The sequence below is a fragment of the Amblyomma maculatum genome, chromosome 4 (assembly GCF_055883805.1).
Source record: "Amblyomma maculatum isolate TAMU_Amacu chromosome 4, ASM5588380v1, whole genome shotgun sequence".
Lineage (NCBI taxonomy): Eukaryota > Metazoa > Arthropoda > Arachnida > Ixodida > Ixodidae > Amblyomma > Amblyomma maculatum.
In genome coordinates, this window is record NC_139347.1 from 24,418,214 (window position 1) to 24,438,527 (window position 20,314).

Genomic DNA, 20,314 nt, shown 5'->3' on the forward strand with positions numbered 1-20,314 from the left:
TAAAGCTTTAAAAAATTCCTTAGTGTCTGCAGATCCAAGCCGGCACACCGCGGCACACGAGGCACTCATTTACATATTGGCAATACCGATTACAAATGTTTTTGCTGCTCAACACAACAATCTTGGTACCCTCTGCTTTGGGTGCCGTGAAATTATCACCTCCACTAGAGAAACTGAAGCCTCAAAATATTGGCCTGCGGCCCGGGTGGTAAAGTCCTTGAAGAACCCTAGTGGATCAAGCAGTCACGTTCAGCTATGATCACAGCAGGATATTTTTTTAGTTGCGGTTTTTTTTTTATATGTCAAATTTGCCCGCTCGCGTTTTGAGTCTGCTAGCGAACACAGCAAGGTCGCCATATGTTCTGATGCCAACCTAGTATCAGGTAAATTATTCGCCTAATCTGGAATTAAACGTAAGATATATGCCTCCCCACCTCTGCCTCGCTCCTTGCTTCATTTCCACGTGAAGGCGTAAAGAAAAATAGAACCTTTTTTTATCTGCTACCACAAAGCTTCGAACCTCAAGCGGTCTCATAGCTCAATATTTTGTGCTCAAAGTAGTTTTTCTTGTCTTTGTGTCCGCTCGTGCAGTGAGTCCCGAAAATGTTGCACTCAAACACTCAGTGTTTTTCACTGCTCATGTCTGGAAGCTTGATGTGTCAAAAAAATCTAATCCCATTTTCGAGCAATATTTATTTATTTATTTATTTATTTATTTATTTATTTATTTATTTATTTATTTATTTATTTATTTATTAATTTATTTATTTATTTATTTATTTATTTATTTATTTATTTATTTATTTATTTATTTATTTATTTATTTATTTATTTATTTATTTATTTATTTATTTATTTATTTATTTATTTATTCATTCAAGTGCCTACAGCGCCCGAATGGCCATTATTGTAGGGTAGAAAGCATCGAAATAACATAACAGGTAGCAGAGTGCAACACGAAAAAAGAACGTATTGTTATAAGTAGAAACAATATGCGAATAAACAACGTGTTCACACAAAAAGAAGCACATAGGGGCAGTAAACGCGGCAAAAAGAGGAACTAGAAATATCTTACGACATACAAAGGATTGTGAATATTGATATTGCAACCTTATGAGCATGTAGATGAAACACATGTTCAGTCCGAAAGAAGGCCATACAGAGATTTGTGTTCGTCTCAAGTTTTTGTGTCCGTTTATTGCTTGCTGCGCTCAATAAAAATAATATTCGAAACCAAAATAGCCTACAATTAATTATTTTGGAATGGTTATTCCTTTGCGCATTTAGCCAGAATTTTGTATTTGGACGTAGTACAATCTGTTGAATACTACTTGTATTGTGATTAGTGTTCATCCACTTAGTTTTCCTCTATTATTATGGGTAACTTTTTTAACCATTTATAAGTTGACACTTGGAAGGCTGAGATTTACGCACGTGCTGTCTGGGCAGGAGCGTTTTATAGCAAGATGGCCATCATGGATGTTATAAAGCTTAGACACTAAATAATTATTTACTAAAATTATCGAAAGGAGTTTGCTCTTTTTAGAATTAAGAGCCGAGTTATTGCACAATTTAGATCGATCAACACAAATGGTAAGCTCGTTTTGTAAACTATTTATTGGCCGGTATGAAACTCGCAGTTATTCTAATCACGTGATTATTATTTCATATTTATTCCGCACAGGAAGTCCCCTTTCAGTCGTGGACTGTGGTACCTCGTTTGAAATACCAATTTTCTAACAAAACTAAAAAGTACAAATAAAATTTTGATTATGATTTTGAAATTTCGAACACCAAAAAATCCAATTTGAAAGCTCGTTCAATAAGCTTTTTTGCATTGCCTAAATATATAACGACATCTTTAAGCATAATAATTTTGCTACATTACGTTAGCCTTTTGGAAAATGTTATGAAATGCTAAAACTTTGCCTGTAATTAATGCTTAGAGCATACAACACACGCCATTTTATGAATGTTGAATGACGGAAAGACAACTCAGTGAGCTTCAAAACGTGATTTTTTGACATAAGATAATCCAGACAATATACAATACCATAATTGCCGAATAACATATTTGAAGACGGGGCCCACCTCTCTTGTTGACGCTTTTGAACATATCAGTGTATGTTTGCCGTTTAAGCTGACAAATGCAAATGATTCATTAGTTATATTGATTTAACGTATCGTCTAATAATCTATCTCTATCACGGACACTATACCCATCTCGCTTTGAGATCCATAGGCTCAGATCACGAGAACATTTTTCAAATGCAAGTTTTTAAACCCCTAAAACGATCACCTTCTTAGTGTATGATCTATTTATACTTTTAGGGCGAAGCCAAGCAGGTCACCTTTGATCTTCCGGAGTTTCTGAAGTGCTGGTCTACTCCTAAGTTCTACAAACAGAAGGCGGCGAGAGTTGCTTAGAGGAAGCCAAAGTCAACAATCAGGGATTCTATTATAAGTCCGCTGCTTCAAAGCTCTCGGAAGTAATCAACAGAGTGTTTCATCATCATACAGTGGTTCAGTTATAGGAAGTTTATTTCTTTTCTTTCTATATTACAAGCCCTAAGGTATCTCATTGCGCTAATCAATTTGTACCTTAATATTCTGCGCAATAATGAAAAAAAAAAATTTTCCATATCAGCACCGGGGCTATGCTTCAGGATGCCACTATTTCAGGAAAATTAAACACCAGAAACCTTTATCTCGTGCTTCCATAGATGGATGAGGTTTTCAGATTCTAGATACCTCAAAGTATTTTTTTATGAGTGAATATTGTTTATCTTGTCCGCAGTAACTGTTATAGGAACCGTGTTGACTGTGGAGTAGCGATCGCTCCTGTGATCGGCATATTTCACTTTGCAGTAAATTATGCTAATCACAATTTTATATTATAATAAATATTCTGTAATACAATCAGTTCAGTTCAGTTCAGTCGTTCAGTCGTGTCCGACTCTTCGTGACCCTATGGACCATTTCACGCCACGCTTTCCGGTCTCTCACTATCTTCCTAACATCACATAACTTCATCTGCAGTGCCTCGAGGATGCCATCTAACCATCGCGTTCGCTGCCTACCCCTTCTCCGGCGACCCTCAACCTTTCCCAACATCAAATATTTCTCCAGCGACTCCTCTCTTCTCATCAAATGACCAAAGTAGCTGAGTTTTAACTTTAGAATTTGACCCTCCAATGAGCAGTCAGGGTTTATGGTCGACAATATCGACTGATTTGATCTTCTGGCCGCCCAAGGAACTCTCAAGAGTCTTCGCCAGCACCACAATTCAAACGCGTCAATTCTTCGGCGGTCAGCCTTTTTCACAGCCCAACTCTCGCATCCATACATCACAACTGGAAAGACCATAGCACGAGTTATACGGATCTTGGTTGGCAGACTAATGTCTCTGCTCTTTACTAGGCGGTCAAGGCTAACCATTGTAATACAATATCTATACTATAGTTTGTTAGCATCCAAAATGGATAACAACAATTTGTGTCATACAGCTCAAACCTTAGCTGAACTTATGAGAAGCACGAAAATGGCTTGCTGCATTCCTCTGAGCAGAGGGATGTGCGCAGTTACTCGTAATTTCAGCATTTGTGAAAACGTCCGATGAACTCGGGCTAAGAAATCTGATTTTCTGGCTAGTTCTCTTTTCTAGTTTTCTACTGATTTAATTACGGAAAACATGGTTACCTTGCAAAATATAATCTCCATACGTCCTTCCTGGTACTAATGCTCGTTTTTTCAAGGGAGCATATTTTAAGAGGACCATGTAAAGAGGAAGAGGACTGAAGGGACTCCGTCTACCTAAACCTTACTTTACCTCAACATACGCATAGTTTATTACCAGCTTCCTGCGCTCCTGCTAACCACTTTAGCGCTACCTTGAACATTTCCTCAATATAAACATCCTTGATTGAGAGCTTAATCATTTATGCTCTGCCTCGAACTTACATTAACATTAGAAAAACATTTCTGTTTGGCCCTTCCTACGTTCCTCCTAACTACTTTTCTATCGCCTACTGTTATCTATTCTGATTCTTTGAAAGTGTTTGTACAGGTCATAGTTAGTACCTGGAACTTACATTAACATTAGAAAAACATTTCTGTTTGGCCCTTCCTACGTTCCTCCTAACTACTTTTCTATCGCCTACTGTTATCTATTCTGATTCTTTGAAAGTGTTTGTACAGGTCATAGTTAGCGAATAATATTCACTTTCTTTGATTAATGCACTCACAGTACTTGTTTACTTATTAGTCCATACGAAACACTCTTAGCAATTGCAAATATGCTTGGCAACGCAAGGTATAAAATGGATGCAAACATGAAAAAAATAAACGTGTCCGTTTCGATCAGTTCCAGATAGACACAAATGCGCCATTCAGAATTACAGTAGAACCAGCATAACCAATTCTATGTCATTCTGAGAGAATTTGGAGCAAATATTATTTTGAAAAGCTCTGTTTTCAATATGCATTTGTTACACGTCACTTGAGCTAAATTTTTGAAAATTAAAGTCACTTCAGAGGACACATACTCGTGATGTTGGCACTTGCCTATAGATAAAATCGGGTTATTTTTCATTTGTGCCTTAACTGACAGAACAACCATGTTTAATTAATGAACTTTTTTAAATGTTGGCCGCAGGCCCCAATTGTGATAAAATTTTATAGTACCTTCAGAGACATCTCAATAAATGGTTTTCTAAACGACATGTCATATTCAGACCGTTTTTCTTCTGCGTGTCTTCAAGAATGCCCGCAAAGCATGAAAATATCCACGTGACTACCAAAATGTTCATTGCTAGTGTGCTACCAATGTGCGCGCAATTGATGAACGAAGTCGGATAAAATGTTACTGTGGCCATGGAAGAGGTACAGAGCTCTCTTGCAGTTCGTCTTGGTCTCGTCCGCGGTGAGGCGAAAAAAAAAAATCATAGGTGAAGCACTAAAACATCCCTCTGGCTTTCTATAGTGGCTCATTTGTGCTGCTTTGGCCAACATTGCTACGCTCTTTTTTTTTATTCACCACCTAAAGACAATTGAAAAAAAGCAGCACTCCGGTCATTACAACCTGAAAAAATGAGAAGGGGCCCAGAAGTCTTATCAGAGGGGTCTAGAAAGCACTGTCCACTTTTTCGAGTAGTATTGGTAAATATATCAATTGTAACCTTTACTAGTTTTGACTTTTGACCTTTGCTGGCCTGTTTATTAATTTTTTTGAAGAAACAATCTCTATCGCAAGCAGTGCCGATGTCATAAATTATTATTATTTTTTTTCGGAGGCTTCCTTTAGTTTGCCTTTTATGGTTGTAGCGTTCATCACACAAAGCAACACGTAATTGCATTTAAAATTATGCTTCCGAAATTGCCGGCATCTAACGAATACGACATACTATTTCAAATACTGAAGATTGTAAATTAAGAAAAAGGATTTTTGACAGCTTATTCTTCCCTAATACACTGAAGCGTTTACACCGCCATACTTAACTATACTTAATAAACCATTCAGACAGTTCAGTAGCCGGCAGGGTATCAATATCAAGCCCAAAATAAGGCAATTACACCAAATTATAAGGGTAAATCAGCAGCGCTTCATCCAAGAAGAAATTTGGCACAGATTTTTCGGGCCATCCTACTTGTGGCCTTAAGGTACTATATAAAGTTATGAAATGAACATCAGCAAAACTTCAACCATAGCATGAATAAGCATCACTCTTTTATAACGTGATTTGTTTATTTTTCTCATATTTATTCTTCACTCATTCTTCGTTTTGCATTCTTTCTTTTTGCTCTCGAGTGCTTGTGAAGTATATCAAATGTTAATGTTGAGTAATTGTATTAAAATATGCTCTTTAGTTCATTATATTTAAGCAAACTGGAAGCTACAACAAAGAAATGAACTGATTACGAAACTGAAACATAAGCAAAAATTCTCGACAAGTATATTTTTTCAACTGCATATTATTTATCGATGCAATTTCTTCTTGCATATGGTTGAATTGCAGACTTGGTATGAATATATCTTCAGACTCTACGTCAGGACGCATTTAGTTTTCTTAAATTTATTACAAATACGCATCCCAGCGGTTTCTTTTTTTATGGTAGACTAAAGTGGTCTGCGCAAGTGCAACAAATCTTTCAATGCACAAATAATGCATCCATCCGAAGACTAGTGCAATTTTCTATGGATATTTTCACAATAGTGCATTGGCATATTTCACAGTCACATCACATTTAGGGTTTTCCTGCGGCACTTCTACCTGCTCGGTGGGAGCACAGACCATATGATGAAAACAAGATTTTGCTATTCGTTGAGAGATTTTACCCCTCTCTTCAGGGTTATCATAGTAGTCTGTTGCAACATTATGTTATTATGTATTAATCTGCAATATTATGTCCCAATTAAAAGCGAAGCATAAGTTATCTGTACTTTAAGAAATAAAGAAACGTAGAGAAAAAAGAGCATTGATAAGGAAACCAGAATACGAGGCAGGGCTTCTACTGTGTGTTCTTTGTTATTGTGCCTATGCTGTTTAAGCTATGCCATCATAGATAGAATTAATTAAAACAATTGCAATAATTTTGAGAGTCTCAATAAATACAAGTATCTTCTTTTTAACGTTGACAGAAAATCAGACATTTAGAGAAAAGCAGCAAAAAGAACAAAGCATATTAGGAGTCAGTCATTTTAATAGCGTTCAAATGCACAAAAGACGGTTAGGCTGGGGCGTCTGCTTTTTGTCCCATTAGATCACACGCTACACGTGGCGTTTTCTTTTCTTTTTTTCCTATATGGAGCGCATTTGGCAAGCACTCACAGATTATGACTAGCAGCTTACCGGTATCGCTCAAGAGGAAAGTATACAACAGTTGCATCTTACCTGTACTCACCTATGGGACTGAAACGAGGAGGCTAACCAAGACGATTCTGCTTAAGTTGAGGACAACCCGAACGAAAAATGGTAGGGGTAACATTAAGAGATAGGAAGCGTGCAGAGTGAGTCAGAGAAATAACTCAGGTCACCGACATTGTAGTGGAAATTAAGAAGAAGAAATGAGCATGGGCAGGACATGTAGTGCGAAGAGAGGATAACCGATGGTCGCTTAGGGTAGCAAACTGGATTCCAAGGGAAGGAAAGCGTAGCAGGGGGAGGCAGAAAGTTAGGTGGGCGGATGAGGTCAAGACGTTCGCAGGGGTCAAATGGATGCAGCTAGCACAGAACCGGGTTAAGTGGAGAAATATGGGAGAGGCCTTCGGCCTGCAATGGGTACAGTCAGGTTGATGATGATGATGATGATGATGATGATGATGATGATGATGATGATGATATGTGACGAACAGTTTGGATTCCGTAAAGGACGATGAACAGAAACTGTCTTACTAACCCTTAAGGAAATCATTTTACAAATTATTGAAGATAAATTTTTTACTATAGGCTTTTTTATCAATTTCAGTAAGGCGTTTTACTGTCTCAACCATAATAAACTAACTTACAAGCTTTCATTATGTGGAATCCACGGAACATCCCTTGCTCTAATAACGTCTTATTTAAACAACAGGAAGCAATCAGTGTACGTAGATGATCAGCAGTCTTCTTTTTTATTAGTGCCAAATGGAGTTCCACAAGGTAGCGTCTTAGGGTCCTTGCTTTTAATGTATACATGAATAATATTGTCAACGTTGATCGAACCATAAAATTTATTATATATGCAGATGACAGCAGCATATTAATTTCAGGTTCTAACGTTGATGACTTAATTCTCAAATACAATCAGATACTTGAAAACCTATACCTCTGGTCGAATTTGAACTTTATTAGTATAAATTCTAAGAAGACAAAAATTGTCGTCAGTTTGAAGGCAGATGAACTGTATTATGTGTTTTTCTGTGTGATGCTTCTCCGAGTTAAGCTAAGCGTCGTTAGGTTTTGTTTAGCATAAAACAATGATGTCAACTCCCCGGAGCCAGTTTCTGCCTTAATGCCACATCACTTGCCGCAGTCTTAATGCAAACGAAAAGCACCATGCCCATTTCCCACACACAAATCGTGGAATTGCAATATAATCCCTGAATCGGTTCTTCCGTTCCGAGGTCCCCAGAGTACCGCGACTAATTAGCAAACCCCAAGTTCTGCAGCACAGCCTAGCCCACTAGCCGCGAGGTCGCCTCAGATAACGATCTACTGAAATTAGCCAGGCAAGCGCACGTTGCGGCACATACCTAAGCAATACGGCGTTCATCTGTGATTAACAGAGAACGCGGGGCTACCAACGCATCTCGCGAGGTCGTGTAGTCTTGCGGTACGCCATGAAGCGTTGACGTTGTGCTTCACACCAGTAAACAATGCGACAAGTACCGAATGCCACACGCCGTTTATAAGCTCTTCTTACTTTCTGCTTTCATAAGTCACATGCAGCTTACTTTTTAAAAACTAATTTTAGTTTTCAGTTCTGATCTTTCCTAAGTATTTCATTGATCATTATCCTTTAAGTTCATTTGGGCCCCAATTTAGGCTAAGGCAAATTCAACATCGCCCCTCAATCTGCTCGCTCTTCTGGAATGTATCTTGGAACCCAGTATGATTTGTTGAGTCATATATGAATACCTCATTGTCGTAGACACCACGTAGCTCTAAAAGAATTCAAAAATATATCTGCCGGAACACTTGCCATAACCATATAGAATTTACACTCAGTTATGATTTCCTTACCCGGGTTGGTCGCAAAGGCTGAAAGCGCGGCCTGTGTGGCCGCGGTTTCATTATTTTAGAGAAGGTTTCTAAGAGCACAGAATTGTTGGTTACCAAGGTAAAAATAAGGATTTTAGAGGTTATTAACGCGCTGAAAAAGTAACCTTTCTTTAAGATGCATGCTTTCTTTCAAAAAAAAAAAAAAAAAAAAGCTCTTTGGGCATGTATTTTGTAAATTAAAAAACACTAAAGAAAAGAACCAGATGCTATCGGTAATAATGCGATTACGTGCAGAAGGCTCCAGACATTGTTCTTGACAAGTGCAAAATTACAAAGGAAGTTACTATGGTAGTCACTATTCTATAAATCACTTGATTACCGCGATGAATAAACGCAATTTTGCTTGCTGTCTCTAATTTATTTTTAAAGGGAATGACTTTCTAGGCTCACGGTGAATATTTCGCGTCTTCGAGATGCCTCCGCGAAATTCCGCGGAATGTGTTCGCGAGATGTGTGAGCGAGATTCTGAGAGATTCCGCGAGATGCGTCAGCGAGACGTCGCAATATGTTCTGAACACGAAGTCAAAGAAATGAAAGTAATGAAATTATAAGGAGCACACAAACATACAAGATAGGAGAAGAAGAAAAAAGGTAGACAAGAGAGGAAGAAGAGAATGAGGAGAAACGTTTTGCCTCCTTAAGCTTTTAAGTGAAGCTAAGTGAAGTCCTGTAATTTTTGCTTCTTAAACTTTTCTAACTTCTCCCATTGTTCGTCTCGTCCTCCATTAAAACACTACCCTCACTTGAAACGTATGAAGAAGAACATAAAGCTAAGTGAGCTGGTTTCTGCGATCCACTCCGCAACAAAAAAGCGGTAAAAAAATAAAACAAAGGCGGAACAGGCACGAGAGCACTTGAGCTGAAATCGTAGTTTGGGAGCTAAGTGTCTTTTTCTACTGACGTTCGTTGCCCCTTCTTTTTTCTTTTTCTGCGACGGTAGCTATGTTAACGCTTAGCCTTACGTACGCTCGATGACTCTCTCTTCCTGATGCTGATGAGCACGTACCTCCCTAACTCAACCAGAGCCATTCGCAAATGCTCTTTAGTACCCACCTACCCACCTGCAGCCGTTTAAACCTCCAAACATCTGTCGTCGGCATGGAGTCTCGGATTGGAGAAAAATCGTCAAAGGAATCGTCAAGTTCAGATCTAATTGCTTTAAGAGAATCGCCATATCACCAACATGCAACCGCCATGCATATTGTTTTACGCGATTCTTAATAATGAGCTTCACTAAGAGCACTTGTTTGTTTGTTTTTTGTCTCCTGTGTATATTTTTTTTTAACTGACCGCTATTTAACTTTTGATGTTGTTCCAAGTCGCTCATCTTCGTATTTTTTGTCACCATTATTTATATAGTTGTTTATATAGCCATACGATCCCGCAAAAGTTTTATCAGTTGTACATATAAGTCATGGCGGAAATGTTCGCTGTAAGGTTACTCTTTTTGCAAGTGTTTCGATTTTTTTATTGGTTTATTAGCTTTCATATTTTGACTGCGTTATTATTTCTAGTTCTCGCTTTCTTTAACCGGAAGTTCTACACTTGCACACTAAAAAATTAGCACATTGGTGTGCCATCTATGTTCCTGAATTTTGGCTTTGGGACTATACAAACAGCATAATAAATTATCGTGGCCAGGATATTATTTGTTGACTGAGTGTAGGTATTAAACAAGTCGAAATCACTAAGAACCTTTCGGCAATAAATTTGGCGCTCGCGTAATTTATATGGAGCCCCATTTGTTGGGTGTTTCGCAGCTAATACTAAACCTTTTGAAAGCAAAGCAAAATTTATTTTAAGCAGCCATGATCACCCTTCGTAACACGCAAGACCACAAGATACCCTAAAGCTTCCGGGTTACGCTTCTGTATTTCCCCATTCCTCCTCCTCTATACTATATCTCCCTTTTTGCACCAGCAGTGTTTTGGCGCAGCAAGCTTTTGTCACCATTAAAGAGACCAAGGGGGGGGGGGGGGGGGGGGGTACAAATTGCGGCAGACAAGCCGCAGCAAGAAATAAAGTGTGCCAGATTTCAGGAAAGGGACCAAACGCTATTAAGGGAATGTGGCGGAAAAAATGAGTAACATTCGGCAGCCACGTTTAAGCGGAGTACACTCGACGACAGCTAGCAGAGAAACGCAACAGCGCTCACAATTGAAATCGTATAAAGGCCAGCTGCCTAATGGCATGGGTCGGCACAGAGACACCACAAGCCAATTCTTTTTCACGAACCAAGTTGGTGTTTCTACCTTTGTTTTTGGGGACCTTTTCTCCTTGCGCTTTCAAAGAAGAATCGTTTGATTTCATTTAAGGAAGAAAACCGTGAGTGCAATTGCGCTGAGAGCTAGACCTGGTTCTTATATGCCCGTTTAATGATGCTTTTCTCCAGCTTCGGTTCAACAGTGATGCACGTTTAATGAGATCAGTTAAGAAGCCATACCACATACATCTGAACGGTCCCACATTCGATTAGCTTGTTCGCCCTCAAAGTTCTTGCAGCTGTAAAGGCTGTTTAGCACTTTCGAGCACTGCTTTCTTTACTAAATACTGTATTTCATACTTTCATGCGTGATTTTTCTCGCAATTAATTACTCTTTCATGAGAGCAAAAAATGCCCGAATATTAGAGTGGGTGTCGTCACATACCTTAATCGCAAATGTAAATAATCTACAACCACCTTGTTCCTTGTTCGGCGCAGATTTCACAAGAGGAAATACATGAAGGAATTGCTCATCATATTTCCTTACTAGATTTCAGCACGTCTAGCGGCCCATATTGCACACGCTGCATTGCACACCAGTAAACTCAGCCAAGAATGCATGTTTTTTTTTTTTATAGTTCTATGCATGCGCTTGCTCGCGCGGTTTCTAAAGCGAAATTAAAAACAAGGTTTATGTATTTCATTTATTTCTTGCTTGTTATAGGTTCGCTATTACTGTGTTTCTCGCTGCCCTTTTCTATATGTGCTTAGAAATTTTGCCCTTGACGTGTATATTGTGCCTTTATTGCGTGCATTTTTTTTTTCTTTATAGCTATGGAAGCCGCCATAAAAATAGGAATGAAAATATATTCGTAATAAAGGCAAGAATTAGCCAAAGACAAAAGTAACAGCAAAAGCAGAACTAATTCCAGGAGAATAAATAAAAACGCTTTGCCTCTGGCTGTGAACAAACGGAATAGAAGTAAATATCATCAACCTGGAAAAACTCTCGCAATTCAGGCTTATGGTGCTGCATATTACAATGAGCAAGTGGCTAGGGATAATTGTAAAGAAGGGGTTAAAATACCTTTCCTAGTACGCATAGGCAGGATTCATAGGTTTTTTAATGCAGATCACATAAAATGTAAAGTGCAATAGTCAAGGGATCCCTCGTCCGAGATACCGCTGTCTGAGAAAGCAGAGCCCCAAAGCGAGATGGGAAGCGAAATGTAATTGACTAACGGCGCATCAGACGCAGGCACATCCGTTCAGCCGTTGTTGCTATCAAGCACGGAGACATTAAGCGAACCGACTTCCACACATCAGCCAGCAGGATCAATGCCCCTGCAGCGTCCGGTGAGTTACCTAAAGGTATGGATACAAATGATCACTTGGTCACGATCCAAAATAAGAAGAAATGTGTTGCGTATTCCAACCAGCACGGGGGAATGGCTTTCTGTTCTAAGCACCACCACCATTCATAAATAGCGAGGGGAATTGTCTTCATGTTCTGTGGGCCGACAAGCTGTCGCCAATGAACCTGTTCCACTTGTTGTCTCGTCTTTAAGAAATGGTAATAAATATCACAAACATAGAAGTTAGCTAAACGTAGTCACCACTATATATCCAATGCAAGAATTCATTCTTAACAACATAGTAGACTCAACACCTTTCCTACATTTTTCAAGAGATGAAGGAATAAATGCAGATATCCTCATTAGAAAAAGCGTCAGAAGAGCCTTGAGACTCCTTTACTTCACTGCAAGTGAAACGTATATTATTAGGATTAGGGTCCACAGCCCTTTGTAGGAACTAAATTCAGTTAAAAGAACTTCGCAAAAAGCTCGATTGGTAAAAAATGGGTACGGAAATATTAAGAGACTATACATTTCAATAATGTTGGGCCAGAAGAAAATTTCCATAAAACCAGACATCACAAACAATTTCCTCCTCACGAAAATATACACACCCATATTATAACCAGGAATACAGAAAAAAATATCGGAAAACAATAAAAAGAAGATAGCAGAGACATAAAATCGTCGCATATATTGACAGCGCAGACTGTGAACAACGTACAGCTGCACCAGCAGTCATCAACGAAAGTGGATTACTAATTGGCACCACTAATAGAACAATAAGAAAGAGGACATGGAGGAAGCGTCTCATTATCACTGCAATAAGAGGAACCAAAGCTACCACCATCATCAGCAAATCTATGGCAAAAATTTAACGAATCGAAAATAGCAGAATAGGCAAACTAGCCTACAAAATTCTTGAATAGGATAAAGCAAATAGCCTCATCCAAATTATTGGGCTTCAGCTCATTCAGGAAAGAGAAAGAAATAGCACATGAAATTGCACGAGACATCAAACACCGCGCCAAATCAGAAACTGTGAAAAATCCAAAAGTGAAAAACTGCTAGCACACACACACACACAAAAAAAAAAAATCACCTATTACAGATCAGGACGGTGAATTTATCAACTGGCAGTCAATAACCTGGTAAAAAGAGTGCAAATAATATGGTGCAAGTCAAGAAAAAAAACCTTCCCCAGCCCAATTTAAACAAATAGTATCCGGAACAATGCAACCGAAACTAGAAAAAGAAATCCAAAGAAGCGTTGGAACTGAGTGACAATCTGTCAATATGGAAACAATTAAAACGTACAGCAATAGAGACAATATGCTGGGCGACGAGTCTGACGAGAGCATCAAAGAGTCGAAGAGTCTAATTCAAATAGCCGAAGAGCCCCCTTGGAGCAATATGCTCCTGGCCGCACTCAAATGTGGCAGATATACTGTCAGGGAGTTGGAAGTAAATTTGTTTATTCACTCTGTCAATTAGTGTTAATTTTTTGTTTTCTGGATATTTAGGCAGTTTAGCCTTGTATCCTAGCGGCAATCACATCAATGCATTGACGTGACTGAAATAAATAGGCGGAGAATTCACATATAGGAATGGCGTAAAGTTTGTGCCTATATTACTTTATAGCTGGCTATAACGAAGTCATAATATTGCCCTTTCTTCCTTTTGTGGGCATAAGAATAAATCCGCGTTAGATCCACTCATATCAAACCGTATTCTGTCTTTATAGAGATAAAAGTCTACCCAGAGCTTGAAGAGAATGTCGTGTCATTACAAGGAAACTAGAAGGGACATGCTGCCACCTTTTGACTTCCTTATGGGCTCATTCGTGTTTAGACTGATTCTTCCGCGTTCACCCACTCAGTGGCGCTTAATTGGTAATTGATTTAGGCTAGGAGGGATGACATACGTTGTGCAGGGTTTCGAATATATTTACCAACCAGAGTTTTTGAACCTGCGCAGACTATACATATGAAAGCGGTAGTAAATATTATTTCATATAGCCGACTTTTCCTTTCTCATGCAGCGATGAAACTATGAAATTTTTCTCCGTCTGCTTCGAGTTAGGCAAAACGTTACTTCGCTCAAGCTACCGCCATCGTTCCGAAAACTAATATCTGAAAACTTGCGCTGAGCCAAAAGACGTCGATTCTCATGTTTCTTAAAAGGGTTATCATTCCTTGACAACAGAGGCTCCTCCCAGAAGCTCATATGTGCCACTAAGAAGGTCCGAAAGCCAAGAAAGTGTCGCGCAGCATTTAGTGCACCTTAGGGGCAATGATACAAAGCCAAATCTATATATTTAAACGCTACAAAATGCGCGTAGTGTTAAGTACGTTTTAAGAATAGCTGCATTCTAAACGACAGAAACCTCAGTGCGAGTCCACAAAAGCGGATGTCATTCTAAGGTATAATGGGGCGCTCTGATAAGCATGAATAGCATTATAACTTTGCCGAAAATAGGGCTTAAGACGTAGACTGAATACATTCTCACCTTCCACATATCCGCAATCCTCAAAGCACTGAGGCCTGACTAACTTCCTATTATTGCATTCCCATTATTTGAACCGAAAGCGCCCATAAGAACCAGAAATGTTCTGAACCCCGTGCCAACCCGAGGGCTCATTTGGTTTGACCAATATGGAAGCGGTACAGTTCAGGGTTATTAGACTCTGTAAAGTACGTAAAGGCCTCGCCTCTCCGTTCTACGTACAACAAACGTTTCCATCAGGTTATTGCTGCAAAACGTTGATGCCGCTAACCACGCGTGTATAATCATTCGCGAATTATACAGCCTACAATACCGAAGTTTTAAGCGCTCAATTCTTCCTTTCATAGTCATCTCCATTGAGCGGCTTTAATACTGCTGCCGAACAGCCCAACCCTGCGAAGCAACTAGCATGGCGTACCGGCGCAGTTCGAGTGCCCGCTTTGACCACCACAAAATGATGCCGCGGCCTCCCTTTACGGCGAGTCCGGGGAGCTTAAGGGGGTTTAAAGCGCTCTTAATTTAAAAGGATTACCTCTTCAAGCAATTCTTTTCTCGGCCATGGGAAGTGTGGTTTCGTCCATACGAAAGAGCGTTCTTTAAATTATGATTCTCAAAGCAAAGCCCCATAAGAATACAACCATGATCTTTTTCAGAACTCACCCACTGTTCCAACATCTGGATTCATACAGTGCGGTTTAAAGTGCGGCATTTAGCTTTGAAAGCGTGAGAAATGCGAAAACCTAAACTGGATTAGGTGTGCATATTTTAGGAAGACAATGAACAAGGCTGCTTCTTTTATATTTCGCTCATCTTTTCATCCCAAAAAGGACGTGCGTTGCAAAAAGAAGGGGGAGAAAACACTAACATACAACTAACGTTTATATTTCACACAGAGGTGTGTATATGTACTGAAACGAGCACGCAAAAAGTAACACATAGAAGCGAAGCTCTTAATAGGCGCAAAATTTGTTCTAATCCTGGTAAATCGTTTTCCTATCCTAAAGATTATATGATAATGCACAGATGAAATTCAATCCCTATGGAGAATATCATACCCTCCTAATATCACAGTTACTGTTTTTCCAATTGTGATAGTTAATATCGCATGCACATATCAACCTTCAGTCCTAACTAGAACTGCTATCTAATTGAACAGCGGTTTGTGCGTTTTAATAGGACATTCATGGCAATGGTCTGACAAATGACAGTGTATTAGTGACATTAAGCCCTTGTCTTTTCCTATTCGTTTGTTTAGGTATCTGCACTTTTCCCTGTGTATGCCCGACCACCTGTCAAGAAAATAAGATGTGCCGAATCTCCTCTCAAAATCAGAAAGTTTATTCATGTTGCCTTTTAGATCTCTTTAGGCAGCTTGAAACGAATACCTGGAGCTACACAATAGGAAGCTCTTTTCAGAGACAAAAAAGGACAACACCTGACATTTTTTGCCTTGTGGTACTAATTACAACTCACGTGTGTTAGTGGAAATATTAACAGCAATTCTAACGGGTCCAATACGTTCTCAAGGATTCGTTGGAGGCACTTGGATACCTTTTAAGTACGGTAAGGCGAATGCCCTTGTGCGACTCTTTGTACTAATTTGCCTCATTTGATCTCATTGTTTCTTTCTCACTCATCCGCTTCCTTTATCTACAGTCATCAAATTTTGTTTAGAGGTTCACGTTTTTCTCCTCGATTTCGTGCAAATATTCCCTTTCTCCTGTCTTCATTCTTTCTAGCGCTAGCAGGGATGGACACCTCGCACACCTCGCGCGAACGCACACTTTTTGTGCGCACCCATGAGCCTATAAAGACTTTCTCCTTAATAGGTAAGCCATATCTGAACCTATGTGGTTTAAAGCACTCATTAAAAATGCTTAAAAGGATGCAAGACTTGGTTACAAGCTAGCAGAGCGATTGCCAATATAGGATTGTCAACATGCCCAGATGCTTTCAAGCATCTAAATCTTTTTTAAAGACATATTCGTTTGCCAAACTTCTATTGTGCTTATGTACCTAATACAAATACAATACTTTGCTCAGTTACTTCCGAAGACATAGTCTTAAAGACAAGCCAGACTGAGGATGCTTTCAAGTAGAGAAAAAACGTTATACGCAAATTTTCTTTTATCCTTGAAGTCTATTTAATAACTGGTCAAGGTTTTGCCGGAAACAGTCGAATGACTACTAAATGTTTTTGAAACTGCCTAAAATTACAGTCAGAAAAATATTACTTTTGCAATATGAGCCTGTTTGCAAAACCACTCTTTGTCTGGCTGCAAGCTCATAGTCTCTGTGGAAACAGTTCTTTGTAGATTTTAGAAGCGCTTACAGCGCATTTGTTTTAAGAAATAATGAGGCAATCAGCATTTCAAATCAGGCAATGGACGTAAGCTGAGTTTGTCAAATGTTTGGCTGCTTAGGTCTTGCATAACAGAAAAGGAAGACATTTTCAAGTACAGTTTCAATCTCCTGCGGTCTTATCTTTGGCAGCCGTGCTTTCTGCTTACTATTAATCTTTGCAGCGATATATAGTTCTGTGGAAACATAAGTAAGTCATATTTCTGCTCAAGCAGCAATTACGTAAACGGTCTTGCCGAACTAAATCAATATTGCTACGGCACTAAGGTGCCCTTGGAAGGTTACTAATTTTTATGAATAATAACTACGATAAAATTTTAAACTCGTCGAAGAAAAACATGGCGGCTTCAGTCGTCAAGCGCTGTCTGTTAAAAATTTCGTTATTCATGCCTAGAAAGGGAAAGGAATATTTCCTTCTTTCATTATTGACACCTGTCAACAGCGGCATACTGTATGGTGGTTCTTCTCCGCATCCAGAAATCAGTCCTGGTAGTTGCCAGGTGGCTTCTCCTCCCTGCTAATGCAAAATGGCACTTGCTTTACCAGTTTTCACGTTTATTTCTCTCGCACTGCTTTCGCTATAGAACGGTACAACATATTCCTCTTCCAGTTCTTTGTGCACGGGGACACCAAAAATATCCCAGATGCGCAGAGGTTCAAATCGCCAGTGCGTGCCAATTTTCAAAAAAGAAAAAGCAAACAAGAGAAGATTGTGTCGTTGGTGCAATAATACAAAGGTCAGTTTTGACAGAGAAGAAATACTGTATGTAGTCAGAAGAAAGGCACGACGCTATGACGTATGAATTAATCACAAAGACAGCATTTTCTGTATTGACGCAAGCGGTATGCTACTAAATACCTAATTTAGCAGCACAGCCGATTACTCAAGCTGCTGCATTCTGCGTCACGAAGCGCAGTGTGTGTAATCGCCTTTATGGCACTCGGTTCAGGATGGCGGCCAGTAAGAAGGCATCTTGGAGAAAGGACGGAAGTTCATCTTTAGGTTTCCCACAGTGGCTTGCTTGCAGCGGTTACGCGAGGAGGTGCATAAAAAATGGAGAGCTTGACAGCCTTACAATATCTGCACTAATGCGGTGCAATACGCACAGGTGAGCGTATGCTCCAGTAATACTGGTCTTTCGGCGAGGGTAGACCAGTACTGCAGGAACCGATGACAATGACGCTAAACTTTAGGATCCAGTGAGAACACGTGTGGTTCATACGCAATTGTGAAGTCAGTTATAACATTAACTTTATAAGGTATGAATGTACTACTGTAATGTTTGGTGCTAATGGCTGATCATCGTCATCAACCTGACTACACCAACTGCAGAGCAACGGCCTGTTCCATATACTTCCAATTTACTCGATCTTTTCCAGCTTCATCTATGTGATCTCCACCAACCTTCTAACCTCACCAGCACACCTAACGTTCTAATAATCCTCCCTACGCTTGATTTCGCTTGAGATCCCATCTGTTGCTCTTTACTACCAACAGTTAACTTTCATTTGCATCATATTGCCTGCCCATGCTCATTTGTTCTCCTTGATTGCGACTCGTATTTTGACTCGCAATTTTTCTCGGGCTCATTCTGCAAGATCCGGGTATCGTAAATTTATACCTACGATTTTCTGTTCTATACCTATTTCCGTTGTACTTAATTCCAGTTGAAACCTGCTCATTAGCCCCCGTGTTTGTGCCCCGCATACGAGTACTGGTAAGATAAAGCATTTATATACGTTGTTTTTTAATGACACCAGTAAACTGCTAATCGCTATCAGAGACTAGTTGCCAAATGCGCTACATCCTAATCTCTTAGAACTTTTTCCCGCGCATGGTCCTGGATAAATACTATACGCTAATAATGACGGGCAAGGCCTCTAAATGCAGATCATTCCAAAATTAATCATGCACATATTACACCAGACGGATACCGCTTTAATTTCAAAATTTACGCGCAATTTCATGAACATTGTACTTCTTCCGCCCGAGGCTACTTTCTTGCACTCATACCAATCAAGGGTTTGCGACCTCTAGGCAGTTTTGGCGTGATAAGAAAGAGCCGAAGTGCGCTAAGGAATGTCAAGCCCACACATTACAGCAAGAGTGCGGTTTCTATCAAGGCTGTTTTATTGATCAGTGCGGTGGCGTTTAAGGAGAAACGCTACTTTAACGTCACGAGTTCGAGGAAAAACACACAAGCAAAAATAATAAAGTTATTTTTTATGATATCGGGTTTAGTGCACTGATGCTTGCCTGCTTACAAGTTTGTTTGTTTTTATTGATGGCATGTGACGTTAAAGAAATACTCATAGAATGTAGACTTTTTATATGCTTCAAGCATCTTAGAATGTTTGAGGGCACGCAAATCTTAGAGAAAGTATATATTCATGTTGCCAAAGAACGACATAGTTTGGTGCGTACGTGTTCTATATTTTCTGCTGATCCTGCGGCACATTGATTATGTAAAGATTAAAAAAAAGTGCCGATTCAAGCTTCAAATATTAGTCAACTTAAGTATAATGGTTGCGGAACCTGGTACAATTTCTTGTCGCTGGCGTCTACATGTGCACTCTGGATATTTCAAAGCCGTCCGCAGTTCATTCTGCCGTTTATTCCCCGATATGCTATTTAGTATTGCAACATTTCCGGTGTCCATCGTTTCTAGTTAAGGGCGTCATCTAGTGACGTGACTTCTGGACCTTCGAAAATATGTTGAGGAAGGCACAAATTAAAATCATAGCTTTCGTGTTACCATGACCGTTAATGTAACGAACGTGCCTGGGGATTCTGGCTACGATTTTACATCACTGTTTGCACAAGGTAAGGCTGGTGGTTTACTTAGTTCTCCACTGATCAGGAAATTTAGTTCAGATCGCGTTATGAGTGGTATAGGACGAAGGACTAATAGGCCGTGAGAGGGCTGCCACTTGGTATTCCTGTACAGGGGAAGAAAATATAACCTTGAGCTTAGATGTTATATGCTCTCCGCTCTCTGTTCAATGGCTAGCTGTCTTGATTGGTCGAAGTTTCTTTTGTTATTTGGCCACGCTCCTTATTTGCCAGAAGGAAAATGGCACTAGTTGACGCCAGTATCTATGATATAATTATCTGCCGCAAACAGTGATA

The 20,314-nt window shown here is 39.5% G+C and overlaps 1 protein-coding gene across 1 annotated transcript in view; it reads left to right on the top strand.

The window, feature by feature from the left end:
* The first annotated feature begins 19,941 nt into the window (after window positions 1-19,941).
* The window catches only part of LOC146190512 (cell adhesion molecule Dscam1-like), a 140,724-nt gene continuing 140,351 nt past the window's right edge, over window positions 19,942-20,314 (top strand). Inside the window, exon 1 of the mRNA XM_084600181.1 lies at window positions 19,942-20,008. Within this exon, the coding sequence (XP_084456307.1) occupies window positions 19,942-20,008 (67 nt within the window). The remainder of the gene's footprint in view (window positions 20,009-20,314) is intronic.